The sequence below is a fragment of the Lutjanus erythropterus genome, chromosome 10 (genome assembly GCF_056507025.1).
Source record: "Lutjanus erythropterus isolate fLutEry1 chromosome 10, fLutEry1.hap2, whole genome shotgun sequence".
Taxonomy (NCBI): Eukaryota; Metazoa; Chordata; class Actinopteri; order Lutjaniformes; family Lutjanidae; genus Lutjanus; species Lutjanus erythropterus.
Genome location: NC_139326.1, coordinates 10,666,862 through 10,687,756, shown reverse-complemented (window position 1 = coordinate 10,687,756; position 20,895 = coordinate 10,666,862). Strand labels below are relative to the sequence as shown.

At 41.1% G+C, this 20,895-nt stretch overlaps 2 protein-coding genes across 2 annotated transcripts; both read right to left on the bottom strand.

Annotated features, from left to right (window-relative positions):
• Nucleotides 1–1,058: 1,058 nt before the first annotated feature.
• slc12a2l (solute carrier family 12 member 2-like) lies at nt 1,059–15,665 on the bottom strand. The gene is made up of 26 exons (XM_084728178.1): nt 14,809–15,665; nt 13,412–13,534; nt 13,120–13,195; nt 12,675–12,770; nt 12,437–12,576; nt 12,225–12,335; nt 11,771–11,879; nt 11,545–11,672; nt 11,310–11,394; nt 10,729–10,877; nt 7,085–7,192; nt 6,766–6,889; nt 6,577–6,678; nt 6,151–6,306; nt 5,827–5,926; nt 5,512–5,623; nt 5,198–5,338; nt 4,937–5,043; nt 4,421–4,500; nt 4,193–4,333; nt 3,727–3,840; nt 3,215–3,326; nt 2,953–3,039; nt 2,158–2,293; nt 1,982–2,049; nt 1,059–1,725 (listed from the first exon to the last, which is right to left on the bottom strand). Exons 1-26 carry the CDS (start codon nt 15,277–15,279, stop codon nt 1,590–1,592), a joined length of 3,312 nt encoding a protein of 1,103 aa, XP_084584304.1. The 5' UTR covers nt 15,280–15,665; the 3' UTR covers nt 1,059–1,589.
• A 2,118-nt stretch (nt 15,666–17,783) lies between these two features.
• On the bottom strand, nt 17,784–20,537 carry LOC146320054 (uncharacterized). Its single transcript, XM_084728176.1, has 4 exons — nt 20,329–20,537; nt 19,073–19,181; nt 18,761–18,969; nt 17,784–18,584 (listed from the first exon to the last, which is right to left on the bottom strand). The coding sequence occupies exons 1-4, from the start codon at nt 20,361–20,363 to the stop codon at nt 18,539–18,541; spliced, it is 399 nt and encodes a 132-aa protein (XP_084584302.1). The 5' UTR covers nt 20,364–20,537; the 3' UTR covers nt 17,784–18,538.
• Between the last annotated feature and the right edge of the window lie 358 nt (nt 20,538–20,895).

The following is a 20,895-nucleotide window of genomic DNA, read 5'->3' as shown; positions in this document are numbered from 1 at the left end:
ATGCTGTGTTATTGTTGTAGTCGCAAAGGGGTACAAAGGGGTATTGCACTGTCTGACTTGCATCCAACACACACTCTATGAAACTTTTCAAAACCCAGACACCTGCCACCTAACAAGGTAAATCACAGCAACACCCTCAGTCTGCTTGATCCCAGCTGAGGCAGGAGAGTTTGCACGGCTGCACCTGTTCCCTGAAGCGTTCTACAGATTTGTCTAGTTATTCATCTTTGGTTTCTTAGCCAGGTCCTCCTCCTCCTCCTCCTATTTCATTTGGAAATACTGGTCGTAGAGATGTCTGCCTTTTCTCCACAACAATGTCTGTGGATTATTTTGAGAAAGCAGATCATTGCTGGAAAGAGAAATTGCCTGTTAAGTTTCTCAAATGTATTTTTCAGCGCTTTGAGCACTACACACCGAGTGCCATCTAGTTCCATTAGGTTGGAGAGAAGGCAGAAATCTCTATGGCTGATATCTCCAACACTCTGAAACTCAGACCAGAGGAAAAAATGGGATTTTAGGGTGAGCTGAATTTTAAGATAGGCCTATAATATAGGATGGCCCACACATCCTTTTTAATCCTAATTAAAGTCTAACTGTTGCATTCGTTAAACACTCATAAATCCAGATTTTATTCACATAGATTTTTACTTACTGGGAAATAATAATTTTCCAACTGTCCTTGTAAATCAAACTTGCAATTTGGCATTCAATGATTTACTTTTTCAATTATATAAGCCAGAACATTTTGGGGTCCAGAAAAAAGCTAAAACGATTCACAGCTGACCTTTTTTGCAGCAGTCATATTGATATGAAATAGTATAGTAAACACAGGCTTGATACCAATTAAGGTCCTCTTCCATTTAGTGTAGCAGAACCTTTCCAGTGAGCAAATATGTACAATAGCAGCAGCTGCCTGGCTCAGTTTGATCTGAATGTATCATGTAGTATCACTGGTAACACCTCACTTTAATATCTCATGTCACTATGGCCGCTGTGAAAAGTTTCATACTTCTAAATAGCAGACTGGAAACATATTTGACAGAAACGCGTGGTTTGGTTAATATTTTAATAAAATGATGTACAAAATAATGTTACAGGAGATACAGTGTCTTGCCATTTTAAACCCAGTGAAAAAAACAAGTCACCTGAATACCAGCACACATTCTGAAATCATGATTTTATCAATATAAATAAATAAAGTTGGATAAAAAAAGTTAATATTTACTGTAGTTACCCTCATTCACTTAAAACACAGATGCAATAGAATATATAATCTGTTATTGCTGAAGGTAAAAGAAACAGCTGTCTAAATGCTGATTGGGTTGATTAATTTGTTAATAAGAATCGACCAAAATTTACTAAAATTAAGCTGAATGGAAACATGAAATTAGATTTTTTTTTATTTTTATTTTTACAGCAGGAGAGTTTCAGAAATGTGACTCAAACCTTTAAGTATGATAATACTGTTTCTGCTCCCGTACAGCTGTAGGCAGTGTAATACTGTAATAAATATGTGCGAATACTGTACGTTTGTGTGTGTGTGTGTGTGTGTGTGTGTGTGTGTGTGTGTGTGTGTGTGTGTGTGTGTGTTAGGAGTAGAAGGTGAGGACACTCTGTTGGTTTCCTCGGACCAGCAGCAGAGGTGGTAGGTCTTTGGACAGAGTTTCCAGCCAGCACATGTAGAGGGCGCTCGACACCGTGCCCTTCCTGGCCAAGGGCATACTCCTACACACAGAGACACAGAGACACACAGATTTATATCAATACTGAGGAGAGGATGAAAGAGGATGATATATCATGTATAATAGTGTACTGTGGCAGTCACAGGGAACATTTTTCTGCATTGAGTACTTTTACTTTTAATACTTAAGTACATTTTCCTGATAATACTTAATAATATTCCTTATGATGTTAAAGGTGGAATCTGGCTTTAGTAACAAAGAGGACAAACTCTACTCAAACAAAAATCTGAAGTTCTTACAAGACGATGAGTTTCGCCGTGCTGGAGTGCTCCTTCAGCAGCTCGTTCAGTCTGATCTGACGGTTGGTCTGAAAGTCGCACACAATATTTTCACATTAACTTTCTCTTAAACAGCTCTAAAGCGCCAGTGTGACTGGTCAGATTGGTTAATGCATGCATGCAGTATGTGGGTGGACCTTGGCCTTGTAGAGCTCCAGTTCGTTGTCCGTGATCCTCCAGGGTTCCTGAGCCTTCAGCCTCTCTGCAGCCTCCTGCTCCATGTCGTCCTCCTTCAGCCTGTACGGCTCGATCAGCTCCTTAAAGGTCAGTTTGCTGCAAACCCACACAGAGACTGTATTACCGCAGGGTTATCAGTTTTAACAACTCAGCTGCAACAACTCCAGTCTTAATGAGCCCTTATTTAATTATTTATTTTTCAACATTTCCAAACCATTTTAAAGCCAACTTATCCAGTGGTTCCCAAACTTTTTCTTCACACTATATTTCTCCCCTGATCACCCTTGACTCCCCCTACAGTGACTCTATGCCCCTTTATTTTAAAGACTCTATGTGTAGGATTTTTTTTACCAAGAATGACTGTAAAATGGATGGAGAACAACACATCGTCAATACATTTTCAAAATTCCCATATTTTTCTAACATCTGAATAATTTGAAAGATATTATAATCCTAGAAAACATTTTTTAAGGCGTACTTTTTATATTTTTCCTCTTGTTTTTTTCTTTGTACTGTAAAAAATGTTTTATATTATTATCCCTGGTTCCTGTTTGGTAAATCAGAATTTGGTTAAAATTATATGTTTTATGGCCATATTTTCCCCTTGGGAACAATAAAAGTTCAGAGTTACTTGTTGTCCTTTAAATATCCTCTTCATTGATCTTATTTTGTAACGCTTGCATCATCATGTCAAGTCACTGAATAAAAATCTGTCATGATAAAGGAGCTGAGGAAGACTCCATCTGAGGTCATACTTGTGTTTCTTGGGTTTGGTGTTGATGTCTCCGAGGACGTTGATGTCCGAGAAGTCGATCCTGAACCTGCTGAGCAGCGTGGCCATCCTGAGGTGACACACACACACACACACACACACACACACACCATATTGAACTTACAGTATGTAGACAGTAAAAATGCGCAGGATAGTCGTGGTGAAAAACAGTCGAGCAGAAACACTTGTTTTCTTCCACCTGTGATTTTAATAGAATAAGTAAGATCACAGCTTGTATCACTCACGCTCGGCGGTCGTGGTCGATGCGGTTGATCTTCCCGCCTATGAAGACACGGATCCTGCAGTCGCCCCACTTGCTCCTGTTGGTCAGCAGGAAGGGAATCAGCAAAGTCAGACCTGCAAACACAAAAATACACTTTACTGATGAACATTAGTGCTCAGTCTGGATCCTCTCTTCTTTTTCTGTTGTTGACGTTGCTCTTCACACAGCATAAGAATTCCTACCCACAATTTTTTACCAATCAATAACAATTACTTTGGAAGTAACTAATAAAAATGGGATCAAAGTTGAATTTTCATGAAATAAATGTCAGCACAATAGCATCAGGATACTTGCCTATATTACTCAACATAACAACAACTTAATTTAGCTTTTTTTTTCTTTTTTTTTTTCTTTTTTTGGTCATCTACAACCCCCTGCAGTGGCCCTGTGACACCCCAAGGAGGGCTGCCCCACAGTTTCAGAACCACTGGTTTGGTGTTCAGCTTCTTCATCATACTAGATACAAAAACTGACCTCCATCATCAAACAGCCACCAGACATCTATGGTTCCTTTGCCCTGTTTCTTCTTAAACTGCTGGCTGCTCTCCAACAGACGCTGGTCAGTCAGACTCAGAGGAGATTTGGTCTCTGTAACAGACGAGTGAAGTTTAAGAAATAGTTTGACATTGAAAAATCCTCTTGTTCTCGGTCTTTTAAAGTGAGTCAGTCAAGGACAGAGATCAACCGAGAAGATAAAAATACAACGCCCAACAACCCCAAAGCTGCCTGATTCACAGCAATTTTAATCTAGCTAGCTAGCAGTTTCCCTCTCTTTCAAGTGTTTGTGCAAAGCTAGGCTAAACACATGCTGGACCTACTTCTGGTAGGGATAAAGACAAGGAGAAGCCAGGAAAATGTGCCATTATTGAAAAGTAACACAGAATATGTGAAGGCTAAGGAGCAGAGGAGTGTTCATGTTTGCCTGTGCCAGGATCACTACCTCTCACAATGAGCGGGCTGCTCTGGTTGCTGGTGGTTTTTGAAGGACAGGAGTCAGAGTCGGAGTCTTTAGGCAGACTGACAGAGATCACCACGTCCTTACTGTTGACTGGCGGCTTCTCCTGTGAAGACAGCAGCTCATCTGTGGGAACAAACAGGGAGATGTAGATGGATGCAGTGCATTGCAGCAGGTAGATAGACAGATATACAGAAAAAAGACAGAATGTACCTTGTCCGGGGATGTGAGAAATGTCCAGTCCATCCTGCAGTCGAAGGATTGCAACTCCAAATTGCAAGTCAAAGGCGTCACTGGAACATAAACAAGATAACTCAACCCAAATCTTCACTGTCCTGTACATGGAATCCGCTCTATAGACAGAATGCAAATTTATCCTCCTGAGTGCTGAGATTCAGATAGACACTCTAAACTCAAAATTCTCTAAATGCCAGTAAAAAGGAGAAAGTCGTTGGAAGCTTACATGATGGTTTTTATTATGCCTGTTTTTTTACTTCCTGTGTCCATGCCCTAACCCCTACCCTAACATTTATATATAGTTGGGGTTGTCAGTAGTTGTCAGTCATGTGCATCTCCTTCAAATAAAGTGCTACTGCCAGTACTTCCAAATTAAAAATGAAAGTAAATTGTGTTTCCTTACAAACATGGCATAAATCCTGAACTCCAGTTAAATAAAAGTAACACTGTGAAATGTCAGGAGCTCTTTTTAAAATACACATCAGTTCTTACTGTATAATGTTGATGTAAATTTCCACGTCTCTCATGTCTCCATCACTCCAGTTGTTCTTGTAGCCCATAACCAAGGTGTTGGGCTTCAGACGACCCAAACCGACCGCCTGAAGATCAGAGAACAGACACATGACAAACCTCTGCACACTGCATCTGTAGGATATTACCTCTGTTATAATAATTTGAGTTATATGTTACTTTAAAGAGGAAGGTTTGGTATAAAATAAAGTCAGATGGGCTGTATGAGCCAGGTATTCATACCTGCAGGAGAAATTGTGTCCCATGTCTCAGGTTGTCAGAGAAAACAGTGGTGTAAAAGGCCTTTATGCGTTTTTTATTGAGCCAGCGCTGACAGCGGGCACGATCCTGGGACAACTCTTTAAAGTTTGGCCGTCGGGACACCTGAACAGAAGAAAGGTACGGGTGATGATATCAGAAGACGACGGTCAGGATTTCTGTCAAGCTCCGGTTGATTTCAATGGCAGAAAATGTTTCAGTGATCTTAAGAATATACTGAATGGCACAGACTGAAGATCAGGGTGAGATGTTTCATAAAGCAGTTCATCTTTACGTACAGTCCTGACGTGACCGCAGACCATGAGGCCGACGTTCTTGGTGAAAGAATGAACCAGCTGAACCAGAGCAGGACGAGAGTTTGGATATCCAGCCAGCACCAAACACTGCGGCCTGTAAATGTGGAATTCAATCACTGAGACACTTAAACATCAAACTCAAACTCTGGTGAAACTGTAATAAAAAGTTGATCCAACACATGGAAAAGCTGTGGTTTACTGAGGAATTTTAGCTGCTATATTTTAACACAAAACCCTTTCAGTTTCAAGGTTGTCTCCTTCTGATGGGATGCTTTTATCTAAAGCCTGCGAGCTGACCTGAAGTTTTTAACGTGGTCCTCGACTCCTGTGAGGTTTAGACAGTGAGTCAGAGCCTGGTTGTAGATCAGAGCCTGAGTGGATGAACCCCAGTTCACATCTGCAGGAAACAGCACAAACATCAGTTAGATTAGTCTAGATATGTGAATATAAGTTGACTGAAATGATTAAAGACGGGGTAAGCAATTCTGGATAAAGATAAGTGAGTTGAGTTGCATTCCCAAGTGGTCAAATTCTGAAGCTTTCTGTTGGTGACTTGGACTGAGCCGGTCATCAAAACGACAAGACACACCAAGCAACCCAACCCAAAGCGTTTTTTCTAACCAGGTTTCTTGTAGCTGACGTAGATGTAGAGCGCGAGGACGATGAGCAGAGTGACCAGAGCTGCCCACCAGTTGATGACAAACATGACCACACAGCACAGGATTGCCCCAGCAAGAGACACCCACATGTTGTAGTACTTGAAGCTGGGGCGCCACCCTGTCGTGAGAAACACAGCACTGTTTCAGGACAGTTCTTGAGATAGTCACAAAACTCCGTCTATTATAAGAATGATGAATTAGATGAAAAGTCCATTTTTTGTGGCACCCCTGAAGCCTGAACCTAACAAATTCCCATTTCCAGTTTCACCTTTAAGTAAAAGACCTTTTCAGAGACCAGTTCAAAGCAAGTCACAAGTAAATCTCATCATACCAAGACTGAAATTAGTCAAAGTGCGACTCTAGTCAAAGGTCAGTTTTCAGAGTTTACCTGGAGAGTTGGCCAGGGAGGCGTGGAAGACAGAGAAGTTAATGAGAGCATACGAGGCCAGGAAGAAGTTGGAGATGATGGGAGCGATGATGTTCAACTCCGCTAACAGACAGCAATAGAGGGGTTCAGTATTCAACTTTAAAAAAAAAAGTTTGTGTTTGGATGGAGCAGCAACATACAGCAGCCTACCTATGAGGATGAAGGCGAGGCCGATGCAGAAGGTCAGGACGTAACCACGGAGAGGCTCGTTGTTCTTCCCGTATCCTTTTGCAAACACACCCAGCCCTGGATAGATGTTGTCCTTACACAGGGCCTGCAATCACAGCAACTTTCATTCATTCAGTCGCTTCATTTGTCAAGTTGTTCAGAGGGAAAGTTGACATTAAAACATTGATGTCTGGAGATGGATCAGGCTCAGGCCTGGATGGATCGATTGGATTTTTTTCCAGTGTTTTCAACTTCATAAAATAAAATAAAATAAAATAAAATAAAATAGTTGATTTCTGACCTGGAAGACTTTTGGCGCGCTGACCAGTGAGGCCAGAGCCGAGGACAGAGTGGCTGAAAAGATCCCAGCAGAGATCAGAGGACCGAAACCCGACACCAGACTCATCACCTGGGCAACAAATACACACACACACTTTTAGGTTCCTGTTACAAAAAAAAACAGTTTCAAGGTTTGCAAATAAGTCACATGACTGAAGTAGCTCGTTTAGTGAGTAGAGCTGTGAAGTCATCCTGCCAAACAGGAGGTTATGGGATTTTGGCTGGGTCAAGTTTTCAGTGGTCAATACTAATATTTATAAAGAAGCTCAGCTGATGGCTGATATATTATGCTAATATCAAAACAAAGAAATGTCATGTTCTTGTAAATGTTCTTATTTCATGCACATTACAGTCTAATCTACATGGTTATCTTAGCTGGTAATATGCTGTTTTAAGTGGATTTTTTTTAATAATTAATGAAATAGAAAAATACATTGGGTTATGCCACTGATTTGAGAACACTGACTATTGAAGGGAGAGTGAAGTACAGTATGTCATTCAATTGCATTGTTCTATACATTATAACATAATACATATTTAACACAAGCAAGTAACATTTTTATGTTAGATTTACTGTCATTTTGTGGTGGAAGAAACATCTTAACATTAAGAAAAGACAGTGGTACAGATATTTAGGCAAACTTTTACAGCAGGATGCATGGCAGTTATAGTACAGGGATCAAGTCAAACTTTTTCACCACCTCAGCACATGGTTCCATAGCAGCCACACTGAGAAGGCTGTCTGCAGATATGTCTGCAGACATCTTTTGTTATTAGCCTGATGAGTGCAGATTATCTCGAAATGCCTGATAATCGGTCTGATTAATCAGCCTACTGATTAATCATCTATCACTAGTGTGTGGTCGGTGGTCCAGACTTTTATTTTTTTATTTTTTATTTTTTTATCCTACTGCTAATCCTTTGCAAAAGCAAAGCAACAGGTCTGGCAGTTCAACCACATGGAGCCATGAAATATCTTATCCAGACTGCAGGAACAAGAACTTCAAGTTCAAGTTCAAAACACAGCATCCCACTCCCTGTTTATTTGATGCTATAATCAGCACTTTTCTAATTTTTCTTAATCTGTCCCATAGTGACGGGCAAAATATATCTGTCCTTCACTCTACTTGCAGCTTTTTCCAAATTCTGAGTATTTGAAAGTCGTGTGGTCTGAAGCGGCTGTGTGTGCTACGTTTAGCAGCAGTGTAAGCAGCACTGTGCTGAGAGGATTTTTTGAGTTAACAGCTAACTCAGTGCTGCAGCCCAGAAAAAGGTTCCTAAACAAACTAAATATGAAATTCATCAATATTTGTATTACTGACTGAAGTGAAGGACAGAAGACAGTCTATTCAATGCGTAAAAATAACATGACTTTACACTTTGAAACTGTATGTAGTGCATGCACCAGTGTCCAATTTTGTGTGCAGGTGATTCATCAATCCTTCCCATTAACTTCTGTGGCGAGCAGATTCCAAGTCAGGTAACATTTTGTTGTCATGCACAGGCAGGTGACCTTTGTCATCTTGGTAAGAACACTAAATGTGGTTAAAGATCACGGTTTGGGTTAAACAAAGTATGTTGTGTTACGTAAGATGTCACACATGTAACTTTGAATAACATTGACTTTTGGTTTCACTCACGACTCAAACCCTGGTCTGCTGGGTGAAAGTCCTGTGGTTTTTGTAACACGTCACCTGACATTTCTTTTAATGGAAATGATGGACGTATCACCTGCATGCAATTTCAAAGTCTAAAGTCGTGTTAATTGTACCCAGCTTGAAGAGAATGCAGTGGATCTCAAACATCATAAATACCTACCAATATTATGTGACATCTGTTAGCATGTAAAAGAACGAGAAACATGCACAGATGTTGGATTTATTCACATCTGCTTTTCTGTTCGACAGATTTTAGTGATGCACAGTTTACAGAGCAGAACATAATGAATGAAACAAGAGCAAGTGTTTCTGTCTGTAGTCGTGCACAAGACTGAGGACCATGTCAGCGATATCAGTGTCAGTGAGCTGTGTGTGTCTGTGCGTGCGCGTGTGTGTGTGTGTGTGTGTGTGTGTGTGTGTGTGTGTGTGTGCGTGTGCGTGTGTGTGTGCGTGTGTGTTCCAAAACAAAGTACAGCAGTGATAATAGTGACTGTTGTCTTGAGTCACAAGGTTGGAGCTGGTTGGAGCTGAATGAGAGCATTGACAGCATCCACCTACACACACACACACACACACACACACACACACACACACACACACACACACACACGCACACACGCAGACAGTGCAGGCATCTATGACCACATGCAGAAAAACAGGATCACAGCAGCAGTCTGACACGATTCTCGTGTTAAACGACCACAGCGGAATGTGAAAGTGCTTTTTTAATTAGACAAGAAGTCTGTTGATGCAGAAATTTACACCCAGTGAGCAGAGCTACTTTATGTTCCATCAGTATAACATCAATATTGTGATGAAACCAAATATTCTTGGAGACTTTAGAGTCGTGTATGACGTGAGAATGGGAGAGAATTTGGCTTCTAAAACTTCAGTAATTAGTGTCCTCAGTTCCAAAATGCTTACTGTGTTTTTAAAAGAAAACTTTTTGGGAACGTGTTGCAGGCACCAAATTCAGATTTTTTTGGAATCGGAGTTTATAACATAGCATCAAGCAACACTTATAGCAAAATGTTGTCAATGTAAATCGACTGAATTTGTTAATTCAGGGAGTGAATGTGATGAAATTCCTGCTTTTGTTGATGTGTGTCGATGACAAAGAACAGGACAGTGTCGTATCCTGACACTGCATCATGGTCGGTGTGTGGGCTTCCGCAGAAAACAATAGCTGTGGGTGCTTTGATGCACGTCACACTGTGTCTCGGCCTTTATGTAACACAAATTCCTGAGCTCGTCTGAGTGTTTTGAGTGAAATAACCAATAAATGTCTGATAACTCAACATGCTCAAACTACAAATGATAAATTCAAATTTTCAATTTACAGAAACTTCTTTTGTGGTAATATCTCCAGAAAGTATCAATATCAATAGTTTCAGGGCTTCCTGGTGGTCTAATGGTTACCAAAAAAGCAAACCTTTTACTGTAACCAAAAGCATAATTCACAACTAATAAGTCGCTCCATCTCTCCCCTTATGCTTTATGCCTCTATCAGTAAAGGCAAAAATGCCTCAAATTACTACCACATTGTCATACTATATGAATTTATCAAAATATTTATTTAAAAACATAAGATCTTCCCAGTATTGTCCAAGATAACTTGGAATCTAGACCTAAACATTGCAGATTTCCTCATCAGTGCTATCAGCTTGATAACATTTAATCACCAACCACTGGCCATCACTAAGCTTCAGCAGTCAGAAGTCAACACAAGCAGTCAGATGATAAAAGTTTTTAGCAAAGCCTCAGTTTAATGAAACATATTTGCAAGAGGAACTGAAGGCAAAGGTTGCACTTATTCCCCAATCTGTCATATGTAGCCTCCACCACAAACCAGTACAGTCCACACTGTGCATTATGGACCCACCCTGCTTGATTTAGTGAAAAATCAACACCTGAGCCTAATGTGTGTCATTGTGAGCTTCCATGTTACCTGGAAGTCGTTCATTAGGCCAAACTGACAGCCTCCCTCCTTGCAGATGGAGAAGTCGTAGCCCAGCGTGCAGGCGGCGTCCGTACAGTTCACCGTGTCGCTCACTGTGTCGTTTAGGTCACCGGTGGCATCCCTGACGACGCAGGAGCCTGCAGGAGGAGAACATCAACACACACTGACATTACTGTGAAAACAGTGGACAGGTTTCCTGCATACTGCATTCTAATGCCAGTGTATACCTGCATAGTTTGCCTTAAGCATTACTAAGTACTTAAGTCAAGAAAACTTTAATTATTTAATTTGGAAACTTGAAATAGAAACTGTCTGTTCTTATAAACTGAAAACATACATCAACAGCACTGCATGAATCCATATTTGGGGATATTTGTTTCCTCATAATAAGAACAAATTATATGTTTGAATCAACCAGCTGATCAAAAAGCTGACCATTATCAAACCATTAAAGTTGTGTCTCACTTTACCATGACACAATAAATACACAGTTATCGTCAACACCAAATCTAGAGGACTCTGAATTTTAGGAGATGAGCTGTATAACATTATTAATATTATAATATTACCTGCAGAGATGGCGACAACCACATAGGTGATTCCTGTGATGAGGATGGCCAGCAGAGTACCTTTAGGAATCGCTGACTGGGGGTCCTGAAGAGATAATGAGATAATGGTCAGATTTTGATGATTTTCACTTTTTGATGATTTGTTACTCTGTTTTTTTCTCTGTCAATCATCAGTCACACATGATAAGAGTATCAATAATTCTACTATTGTAACATGCAAATTGTAAAACTCTACACTGAGGTCTCCGGAGATGTTGGCTCCAGCTAGGATCCCAGTGGCCGCAGGGAAGAATATGGCAAACATTGAGAAGAAGGTCTCTTCATCTCTGAAGTCTGGACCCAGGTTCTCTAAGAAGATGGCACCTGTAGGAGGAGAGAGCCAAAACAATTTAAAGTCAAACACTTCTGACTGTTACAGAATAGACCAAAAATCGGATGAGCCCAATAGAGTGCAGACTGACTGTGGTAACCAAAGAATCCTTTGGGTTCTTTGCTTTCTGTTGGCATGAAGCTTCCAATGAAGTAGTTAGCAATCGCAGCTAGCAGGATGATCAGGAGGACAATCTGAGCCTGGTGGACAGAGAGACAGAGAAAGAAAGAAATGGGGAGGGGGGTATAAGTAAGGGACATCCTGATACTCTGGTGTTTTCAGATCAAATTATCAAATAACCAGAAAGAGCATTTGCTGATGTGTTTGAATCTGAGGAGCTACTTTACACCTGTGAAGAATCACTGATCAGGGTCCTTTTGGATTCAACCTCTGGTGGCCATTGGAGGAAGTGCAATTTTTGTGTTGTAATTTCAACTGTAGGACCTTAACAATTTGCTATGAGCATCATGTTTCAGTGTTTGAGATGATTGAGAAGATTTGGGGTGTCCTCTGTTTTCAGTGATATTGTGGATTCACAGGCTTACCTTGGCTTCCCACTCCATCCCAGCCACAGAGATTCCCAGCAGCAGAATGACAGTCAGAGTCCCGACGATGCGAATGTCATTTAGCTCATCAGTCATCAGAGCATCAACATCCTGCAACCAACAATTGACGCAGGAACAAGAGCAATATCAGAATCAGAGCATGAAAGACAGACAGATGGATGTTTGAATAGTAATACTTAAGTATTTCTCACATTAAGCATCTCAACGACTGTCTCTGCGAAGCCTACAACATACATAGCCACAGCCACAGCGTTGGCAAAGGCAAAGATGAGGCCAATGGAGCCTCCGAACTCAGGCCCGAGGCTCCTGGAGATCAGGTAGTACGCTCCACCTGGACAGCAGGGACACCTGGTATCAATCATCGTTTTGTCATGTGGTACTGGTTCACTTTAGGAATTCATTTTTCAAAATAAAAGCTTGCTGTCTCACCTCCTCGTACGAAGCCATTGGTTGCTATAGCAGAGGTGGACAGACCAGTGATGGTGGTGACCAATGTGGCCATCAGAATGATTGCAATGGTCAGTGCTATTACATGTAAACAAATGAAAACAAAAAAAAACAAAACAAAAAAACTGTTTACAGATACAGATGATTTTAATGAGGCTTCCTAACTAATCTGTTGAACTACTTCACCTGTTATCTGGAAATGTTACAGTAAAATAGATGACTCACCTTGTTAATTTATGTAATCTTATGATTCTTATTTCATATGTTTGAACAGTCAGGTGTAATCCCCAGTCACAGTTAATTATTTTTCTATTTCTTTAAGGGATAAAGCTTCTCTGGAAATACTTCAATTTGATTGGCTGATTTGGAGGCAGAAAGCCTGAGCTCACACTTCTCCTAAAGTCTAATTTGGTTTATTTGTACCAACCTATTCCAGCCTGTCCGACAATCCAGGACATTCGGATGAAGAGCATCACACCCCAGATATTCAGCATGCAGCGGATCTGCAGCACACACACACACACACACACACACAGACACACTGTTAATTTTGTGGGCACCACCATATATCCGTAGAGGGATTAGATTAATAAAACTACAGCAGAGAAACAGGATGTGGTCCTTTCCATGATTAATAACACTTATTTGACCAGATTACGTTGAACAAGAAGAAACAGTGACATGCTCCTTTAACATTTCTCCATGTAAATAACACTAACCAAGACTCCTTTGACCCAACCAAACTTGACAGTTCCTCCCTTCGCCTCCTTTGCAGCCAAGGCCGCGGCCTCCTCGGCTGCTGATGGCTCCTCTCCATTGGCCAGACCATCCTCAAAGGGCTCCTGACAACCAATCACAGCCGAGATGGAATAGAGACAGAAAAGACAAAGAAACAGACAGGTGAGTGATAGAGAAATGTACTAGAGCTGATAAGAGAAGTTTATAAATCAGTCTGTTGTCAAAAATGACAACACAGAAATGTGTTGGCTATTAAGAGCTACTTATCAGAATGAGTTCACAACATATATAGGGTGGCTTTTTTTCTTTATTTGAGCGGGACAGTTGAAGATATGACAGGAAAGGGGGTAGAGAGAAAGATGGGAGTCGAACTGGCAGCTGCTGACAGCCTCATACATGGGACACACACTCTTATAACTGAGCTGCAGGCATTCTCTATGGGCCCCTACCTGCATCTGTGGCTTTTCATTCTAGTATCTTTGTGGGCCCTCCTCACATGAGGGCCCTGTATACTCAGTCCCGCCCCCACACACACACACTCCTATGCCGCTGGTTAAGTCATTGTCACGAGAGCTCAAATGTCATCCAGCGTCCTGCTGTCAGAATACTCACTATGTTCACTATCAATGTACAATGTATGTCTATGTTGCAGCTACCTACAGCAGTTGTATCAGAGGAGGATGCCTGCAGGGTCATGAGAGGCAGCATTGTGCGTGTGTGTCTGTGTGTGTGTGTTGGGGTCATGCCTCCAGTGATGTCACTGAGCCCACTCAGGGTCTGTCAGATGGGAGTGAAGGGAATGTTTTCTGTCTGTGTACTGCAATAAACTGACTTCTTTAAGGTGAACAGACAAACACCCAGGTGTCTGTAGCCAACAATGTTATTTGCACCTGGGGTGTAAATAGACAGTGTGCAGAGACCAACCATGACCTATTCCTAAACCTCACCAAGTAGTTTTGTAATATATTATATAATATATAGTTTCACAGGGCCTTGAATCCCAGTCAGAGTCCTGTGTTTTATTCAGTTAATCCACCACAACCTCCTCCCATGAGGCTTTGTTGTGGCTTGTTACAGCTGAACTAGGGCGCCAGATGCAAATAGTCAAAAGGTGCAAATAGACACTGTTTTCATTTTGATTTTAATCACAACTGTTATTCTTTATAGGAATGTATCTTACTATGAAGACCAAGGTTTTGTATGCACTTGTGTACATTTTGCTAATAAGTAATCTTACTAACTTAAGAAGTGTTCTTAAGTTATAATAATAACACTTAAACTAAAATAACCATAATATTATTGGGACATGTAGTTTTGCTGTAAACTCTGAATTGATTTCAGAGGTGGATGTAATGTAAACAGGGTTTGCTGTCATTACTTTATCGAGTTCATCGTGCAGCTCCGACAGCGTCGGTCTGGTCAGCTTCTCCCCGAAAGGCGCAGCTGTCTGCCGGTAGAAGTCGATGTTGGGCACCGCGTCTATGGTGTTGTGTCCGAAGGTCCTCATGTAGTAAGTGTTGGAGTGGGAGTCGGAGATGTGCGTGTGTCCTGTGCCTGTTGAATGGATGCTGACCGAGTCGCTCCTCGCAGTGTCCGGCTCGTGGGACAAATCAGGAGGGGGTCCGATGTCCATCGCGCTGCCCAGTGCGCCTGGATCCAGGAACCCCACGACCCTGAAGCGGCCTTTGGACTCCTCCGGCTGTTTGGATACATCGGTAGAGGCTGAGGCAGGGGCAGGAGCCGCGGCCGGCGCAGCAGGTGCTGCAGGTGCTGCTTCTGTCACCACATCTACCTGGAAACGGCTCTGAGCGGAGTCACCACTCCTCAAGGACGGTTTCTGTCCCGACATGTCCGCCTGGAGACACGATGAAACCTGTCCAAACAGTTACTGATGCACCGAGAGGCAAACTGTTACCGTGAAACAAACACCTGCTCCAAAACCACGGGGAGGTCCGAGCAACAGCACCGCAGCATTTAGTATCAAACAGCCGAAGCGGAGACACGCAACCGCAGAGACGCAGAAACAGAAGCAATAAACTTGAAGTCCAAATGAAACATTTAGATAAAAATAGACATTTAATCCTCTGCTGTCCTCCTGCAAACTCTGGCGACTGGATGCGCCAAGACTCACGGCAAAGATCTGTGCGTAATGTGCGTAAAGGACACTAACTCTCTCTCCTTTTCACTCAGTCTCCGTCCGTCTGTCTCTCTGTGTCTCTTTCTCCCTCTCTATGTGTCCATGTGTCCATCCATTTACGAGTTGGCGTGCGTGTCGTCCCCTCAGATGGTGACTCAAACGGTTTATTGTCATCTGACTCTTTCTCTCTCTCCTCCTCTCTCTGGACTCTCGAGACATCCCAGCATGTCGGGAACACGGCGGAGAGGAGGAGGAAGGAGGAGAACAAATGATGGATCGGTGTCCATTACGCACCAAGCTTTGGCACGCGTCCTGGTGCATCAAGTCGAGAGAAAAAGAGAGGAAGGAGCAGAGCGGACACGAGAGACAAGAGACATTTAACTCATAAAGTTTAGGTAACACTGAGACATGAATCTTTAATGTGTCTTTGAGGCAAAGTGAATCCAACCACCATACTGACTGACAGCAGAAATTTATTATGAAACAGTGGCGGAAGGGCACCAGCTGTGTGTGGTGAGGCACCAACTCAGCAAAAGTCATTATGCATTTAAAGTGAATTCGTTTCGGGTTAGATTTAAATTGTTCAATTGTACAACTACTACAACTCTGTAACTCGTTTTATCGAACATACGAGCAACAAAATCATTTTCCAAAAGCTGCAGAACTGTCATAAAACATCAACACTGTAAATATAAACATATAGTTAATGCAATGTGTCAGGTGTGTGTGTGTGTGTGTGTGTGTTTGTGTGTGTGTGTGTGTGTGAGAGAGAGAGAGAGAGAGAGAGAGAGAGATAAAACAAAGACATTTGTCATCACTGCTGGTGACACACTGAGACGTTCACACAGAGGCCCAGACTCGCACGCAAAGTGTGTGTCTGTATGTGTGTGTGTCTGTATGTGTGTGTGTCTGTATGCGTGTGTGTCTGTATGCGTGTGTTTCTGTATGCGTGTGCGCGTGTGCGCAGCAGCAGCAGCATCATTAGCATAGGGAACAACAGCTACTTTCTCTATCAAAGTGCTTGATGCTGGGGCCAAACACTGGACAACAAATACAGAGACAGAATGACAGGAACTTGTTTAACAATTATTCAAAGTAAAAGTTAAGGTTTCAGGTTACAGTAATTTTACTGGGATACTTCTGTTAAAGGTGAAGTAAGTAATTCTGGAGAAAGTTAGTTAATTGTAAAGTCTCATTCTGAGGTTGGTCTGAGCCACTAAACAAATGTGTTGGTATGTGATGACCAATGAATGAAACTCAACAATCGAGTAACCTTTTCCACATATCACACATGTCACATATGCAACCTTTAATTTTTAATTACAAAGTCACTTAAGTTTGTCACTTAAGAAATCTAGCAATCTTAACAAGATTTCATCAAATTGTCAGTATACTGTCGACTGTAGAGACTATTCAAACTGAATCTGCAGGGACATATTTTGATATATCTGTGTTCTGATATCCATACTACCATATTATTTAGTATGCCAGAAACGAGTTATTGTGTCTCAGTACATAATATGTCAAATGCAATGCCAAAAAATACTAGGATATCTCACTGCATTTTGCAGCATGCAAGCCAGCATGCTTTTCTATCAGTTCTGACCATCAATCCTTTGTGATGGGTGTGTGAGCAAGAGGGTCAAAGTTCAAGGCATGATGCTATAAGAAAGTAGTATGTCCCAATTGTATGAATACTACATGCAACAGTTTGCAATTTGTGAGGGCAGTCGCAGTACATACTAGGAGTAAAGAGAAGTATGTCTGAGACACCAGGTGCTCTGTCTGTGGTGCTGAAGCTCCTCTGGTGGATTACATTTACAAACACTGACACCATGTGGTGAACACGAGTTCTGCAGGACCAGATTGTAAGTGTTATACTAATCTCACAGACAATGACTTTGTTAATTTGTTGATAAAAAGGTACTGTAATCAAAAATAAATAAAAAATATATAATTAACCACAGTGAGAACATGGTAATGTCATCCACTGTGTTCTGTCATTTTTCATATCCCATCACACAGAAAACCAATAGCTAATATACAAGTTGGTGAAAGAAGGCATGAAATGAACGTAGATATGCAGATAGAAAAGGGAGATGCAGTGAAACCTGCACAAAGGATTTAAAAAGACACCTGCCAACCAATGAAAAAACAGTATTTTCCATCATGGTATGGTAGCTTTTATACATATTTCCTGTGTTTGTTTGTCACAAATTTCTTCATAAGTGATAGTAAATGTCTCTGGAAGTCTTTTCTCACCAGGCGTGTCTTCACAGTCTTCAAAGTCTTCACTTCATTCATTATATGAGTCTGGACATGGATGTAAACTGCAACTTGACTGGTTGATCAACAGCGGCTTCAGTTTGAAATCTCTGTTTGTGACAAAGTATGTGAGTCTAGTTAGTAGTGGTGGAACTTTGCAAATCTCCATTTGTTGTATCTGGTAGTTCTGTTGGCATTGCAGTAGGTGCGTCACCATCTATTGCCTGGCAGGGATCTGCACTCTGTTGAGTGCGCTCTTCTAGTTCTTACTTATTCATCTGTATTTTGCAGCTTTTTGATTTTGGTTTTGGACATCTTAATATTGGATATATTTTTAAATTGATGTTTGTTGTTTGTTTATTGATTTTCCAGAGCAAAACAACACACAACACTTTCAAGGCTACTCCCCTCAAGAAAAAAGAAGAAAAAACAGTAGCAAAACACTTTGCCTCACAGACATGGATATTAATACAGGACAGAGACTCGGGCATTACACTGAAACAAAATTCAAAACTTTAACAAAAAGTCCAATAACATTTTTTTAATCATTTTTATATTGTAATATTGAGTGTAGCTTCCTGTTTCTTCTTTTTGGGACTGATTCATCTTTGCAAATGTAACTAGGATCAAATTTCCTATAGAGTATTAAATGCACGGCTGTGATGAAATCCATTAGCAGGCGGGTTTATTTTTGGGTGATGCATCTTCAGGTTTGATAAAGCTGCCTGGTGGTCACCACAGAGCTGTTGTACCTGCAGGGAAACAGAGTAAAAGGATGTGATGTCATTTTATTCATGACTGATTTGTCACGTTCGACAACATTCAGTAATTCGTTAAAAATGTTATATGAAGTCGAATATGTGATGTACAAACTGGACTTTTTTCCTGACAAGACCTGGTTGCAGCACTGGTCTCCGAGGTGTTTTACCTGGAGAAGTGAGAGGAGTGATGAGCTGTCAGTCCTGTCTGGATGAGAGGAGCAGAGGAGGAGGAGGAGGATGAGGAGGAGGAGGATGAGGAGGAGGATGAGGAGGTGGAGCCGTGGGTGGAGTTCTGACTGTGGCAGAGACGCTCCTTACCACCAAAACACAAAGACTCCTCAAGAGGAACCACAGGGATCCCTGCCAGAGCTGCGTTCTGTACACACACACACACACACACACACACACACACACACACACAGTGAAGCTGGCTAAACGGTTTACAGTGAAGTATGTTTGTTTCCTTCCCTGGTATCTACCTTCATCAGGAGCCTCTGGTTCTTCATGTCCTGTTTCCATGGCATCACATACAGTTTGGGGATCATGGGATGTCGTGCTGAGAATGATGGGATGTGGGAGCAGGATCGCCTCAGAGTAAATATGAGAAGACAGTTTACTTTTCAGGCATCTGATTCCAAATAACTGTAATGCCAAACTAATTATAAATTCATTAAAATATCCAGATTGATTCAACTGAGTCTAACACATCTCATTGAATGCGTTTTATCTCCTCTCTTTTTTATAACAGTAATTTCAGGTTTCTTGGGTTTCAGATATCAACTTCATTAAGCTTCAACTGCAAATGTTTCAGGGCAGTACTTAAAGGTTGCTGTTTGTCAAAACTAAGAAGATCATTTTCTGCTTTTGAGGTTTGTTTCTTAAAGGACCAGTGTGTAGGATTTTGTGGCACCTATTGGTGAGGTTGCGCATTTCAACCAAGTGAATCGCCTGCCTTCTCTTTTTAAGCACGTAGAAGAATCTATGGCTGCCAAAAACATGAAAGATGAATCCTACTATGGCAAAGACATGACCTGCCCTGCTCTGCCTCCAACTGGCTAGTGCTCATTGCCATCATTGGTTGGGGTGATTCGATTCAGCCATGATGCATGATGATGATTTAGGGTTAGGTTAACAATATTAGGGCTAACCAATCAGAGGCAGACTGGGGAGGATAAAGCCTTTGTAAGATTCATTCAATTCACTGAGAATTCACAGTAGCACAATGCACACTGCTCCTTTACAAAGGATGGTATCTGACATTTATAAATTGGACACTCTAAGCCAAAGAGGGTCAAATAACGAACTATTTGCAGACAACTTGTAGATTTTTGTGAATCTGTTCTACACTTGAAAGTAAACTGCTCAAAAAACAAGAATGATTTGAGTAAGATTTTAAGATAAAAGAACTCGATCATTCTTGTTAGTATTCCTTTTCATCCATTCATAGATGAAGATTAATATTGTATTTTGTTATGTTGTGTTTTTATTTGGGATTCTCAACAGTGTTGCTGTGCTTTAGTAATCAAACATTCACAGTTAAAGGTCAAATTTGCATTTTATCTATTGAGCCAAACCAGTCTCTGGGTTTAAAAGAATCACAATCAACAGATAAAAAACAACAAACCACAGGGCTGAGTTAAGGAAAAAAGAAATTCACATCATCTGAATGAATTTTTAATGTGGTTTAGACTTTAATATTTCAGTCTTATGTATAAAAATCAGAAAGTTTACTCACTCATGCTGGTGAGAGCTCCCTGCAGCAGCAGACATGTTTGTTGACTTTCAGGGTCTCCTTAGAAACCTCCCAGTGCATCGTGGGTAGTGGGTAGGATTACAAGAGGGTACTTTGTGAATGGATCAGTGAACTGTTGGTTAAAACTGGCTGAGGTCTAATTTAGATTCTACTGGACATGATCTGTGGTTTTGATGTTTTCTACAAAGAATCAGATGGTTTAATTTTTACCTCAACTTTTGTGTTGCACTTTACAGAATACATTCAGTGCTAAAGAGCCCACTAATGTGATGCAGTATGGATTCAAAGAAACAGTCATCTCTCATCTCTTACTGCAGCTTTTGTGTCATGTTGTTGTTATCAAAATGTAGCAGGTTAAAAAGTGACACTAAAATTATTGTTGTGTTCATGTAATGCCGAGAAGAAGTGAAGTTGATCCTCTGTTTGCGAACTAAAACAAAGATTTTTTTTTTTTTTTTTTTTTTACCATGCAGCAGACATAATATTTATTTTAGCCACGTGGTTAAAGGACCTTTGGACTGTGAAAATATAATCAGAACAACACTGAGA

Coding starts and splice junctions, on each gene's coding strand:
- slc12a2l (XM_084728178.1), bottom strand. CDS start 15,279: ATGTCGGGACAGAAACCGTCCTTGAGGAGTGGTGACTCCGCTCAGAGC. Junction 11,673..11,770: donor AGGATTCTTTGGTTACCACA/GTCAGTCTGCAC, acceptor CTCCTCCTACAG/GTGCCATCTTCTTAGAGAAC. Junction 1,726..1,981: donor ACGGCGAAACTCATCGTCTT/GTAAGAACTTCA, acceptor CTCTGTGTGTAG/GAGTATGCCCTTGGCCAGGA.
- LOC146320054 (XM_084728176.1), bottom strand. CDS start 20,363: ATGTCTGCTGCTGCAGGGAGCTCTCACCAGCATGA. Junction 19,182..20,328: donor GGGAGCTCTCACCAGCATGA/GTGAGTAAACTT, acceptor ATTTACTCTGAG/GCGATCCTGCTCCCACATCC. Junction 18,970..19,072: donor ACCAGAGGCTCCTGATGAAG/GTAGATACCAGG, acceptor GTGTGTGTACAG/AACGCAGCTCTGGCAGGGAT.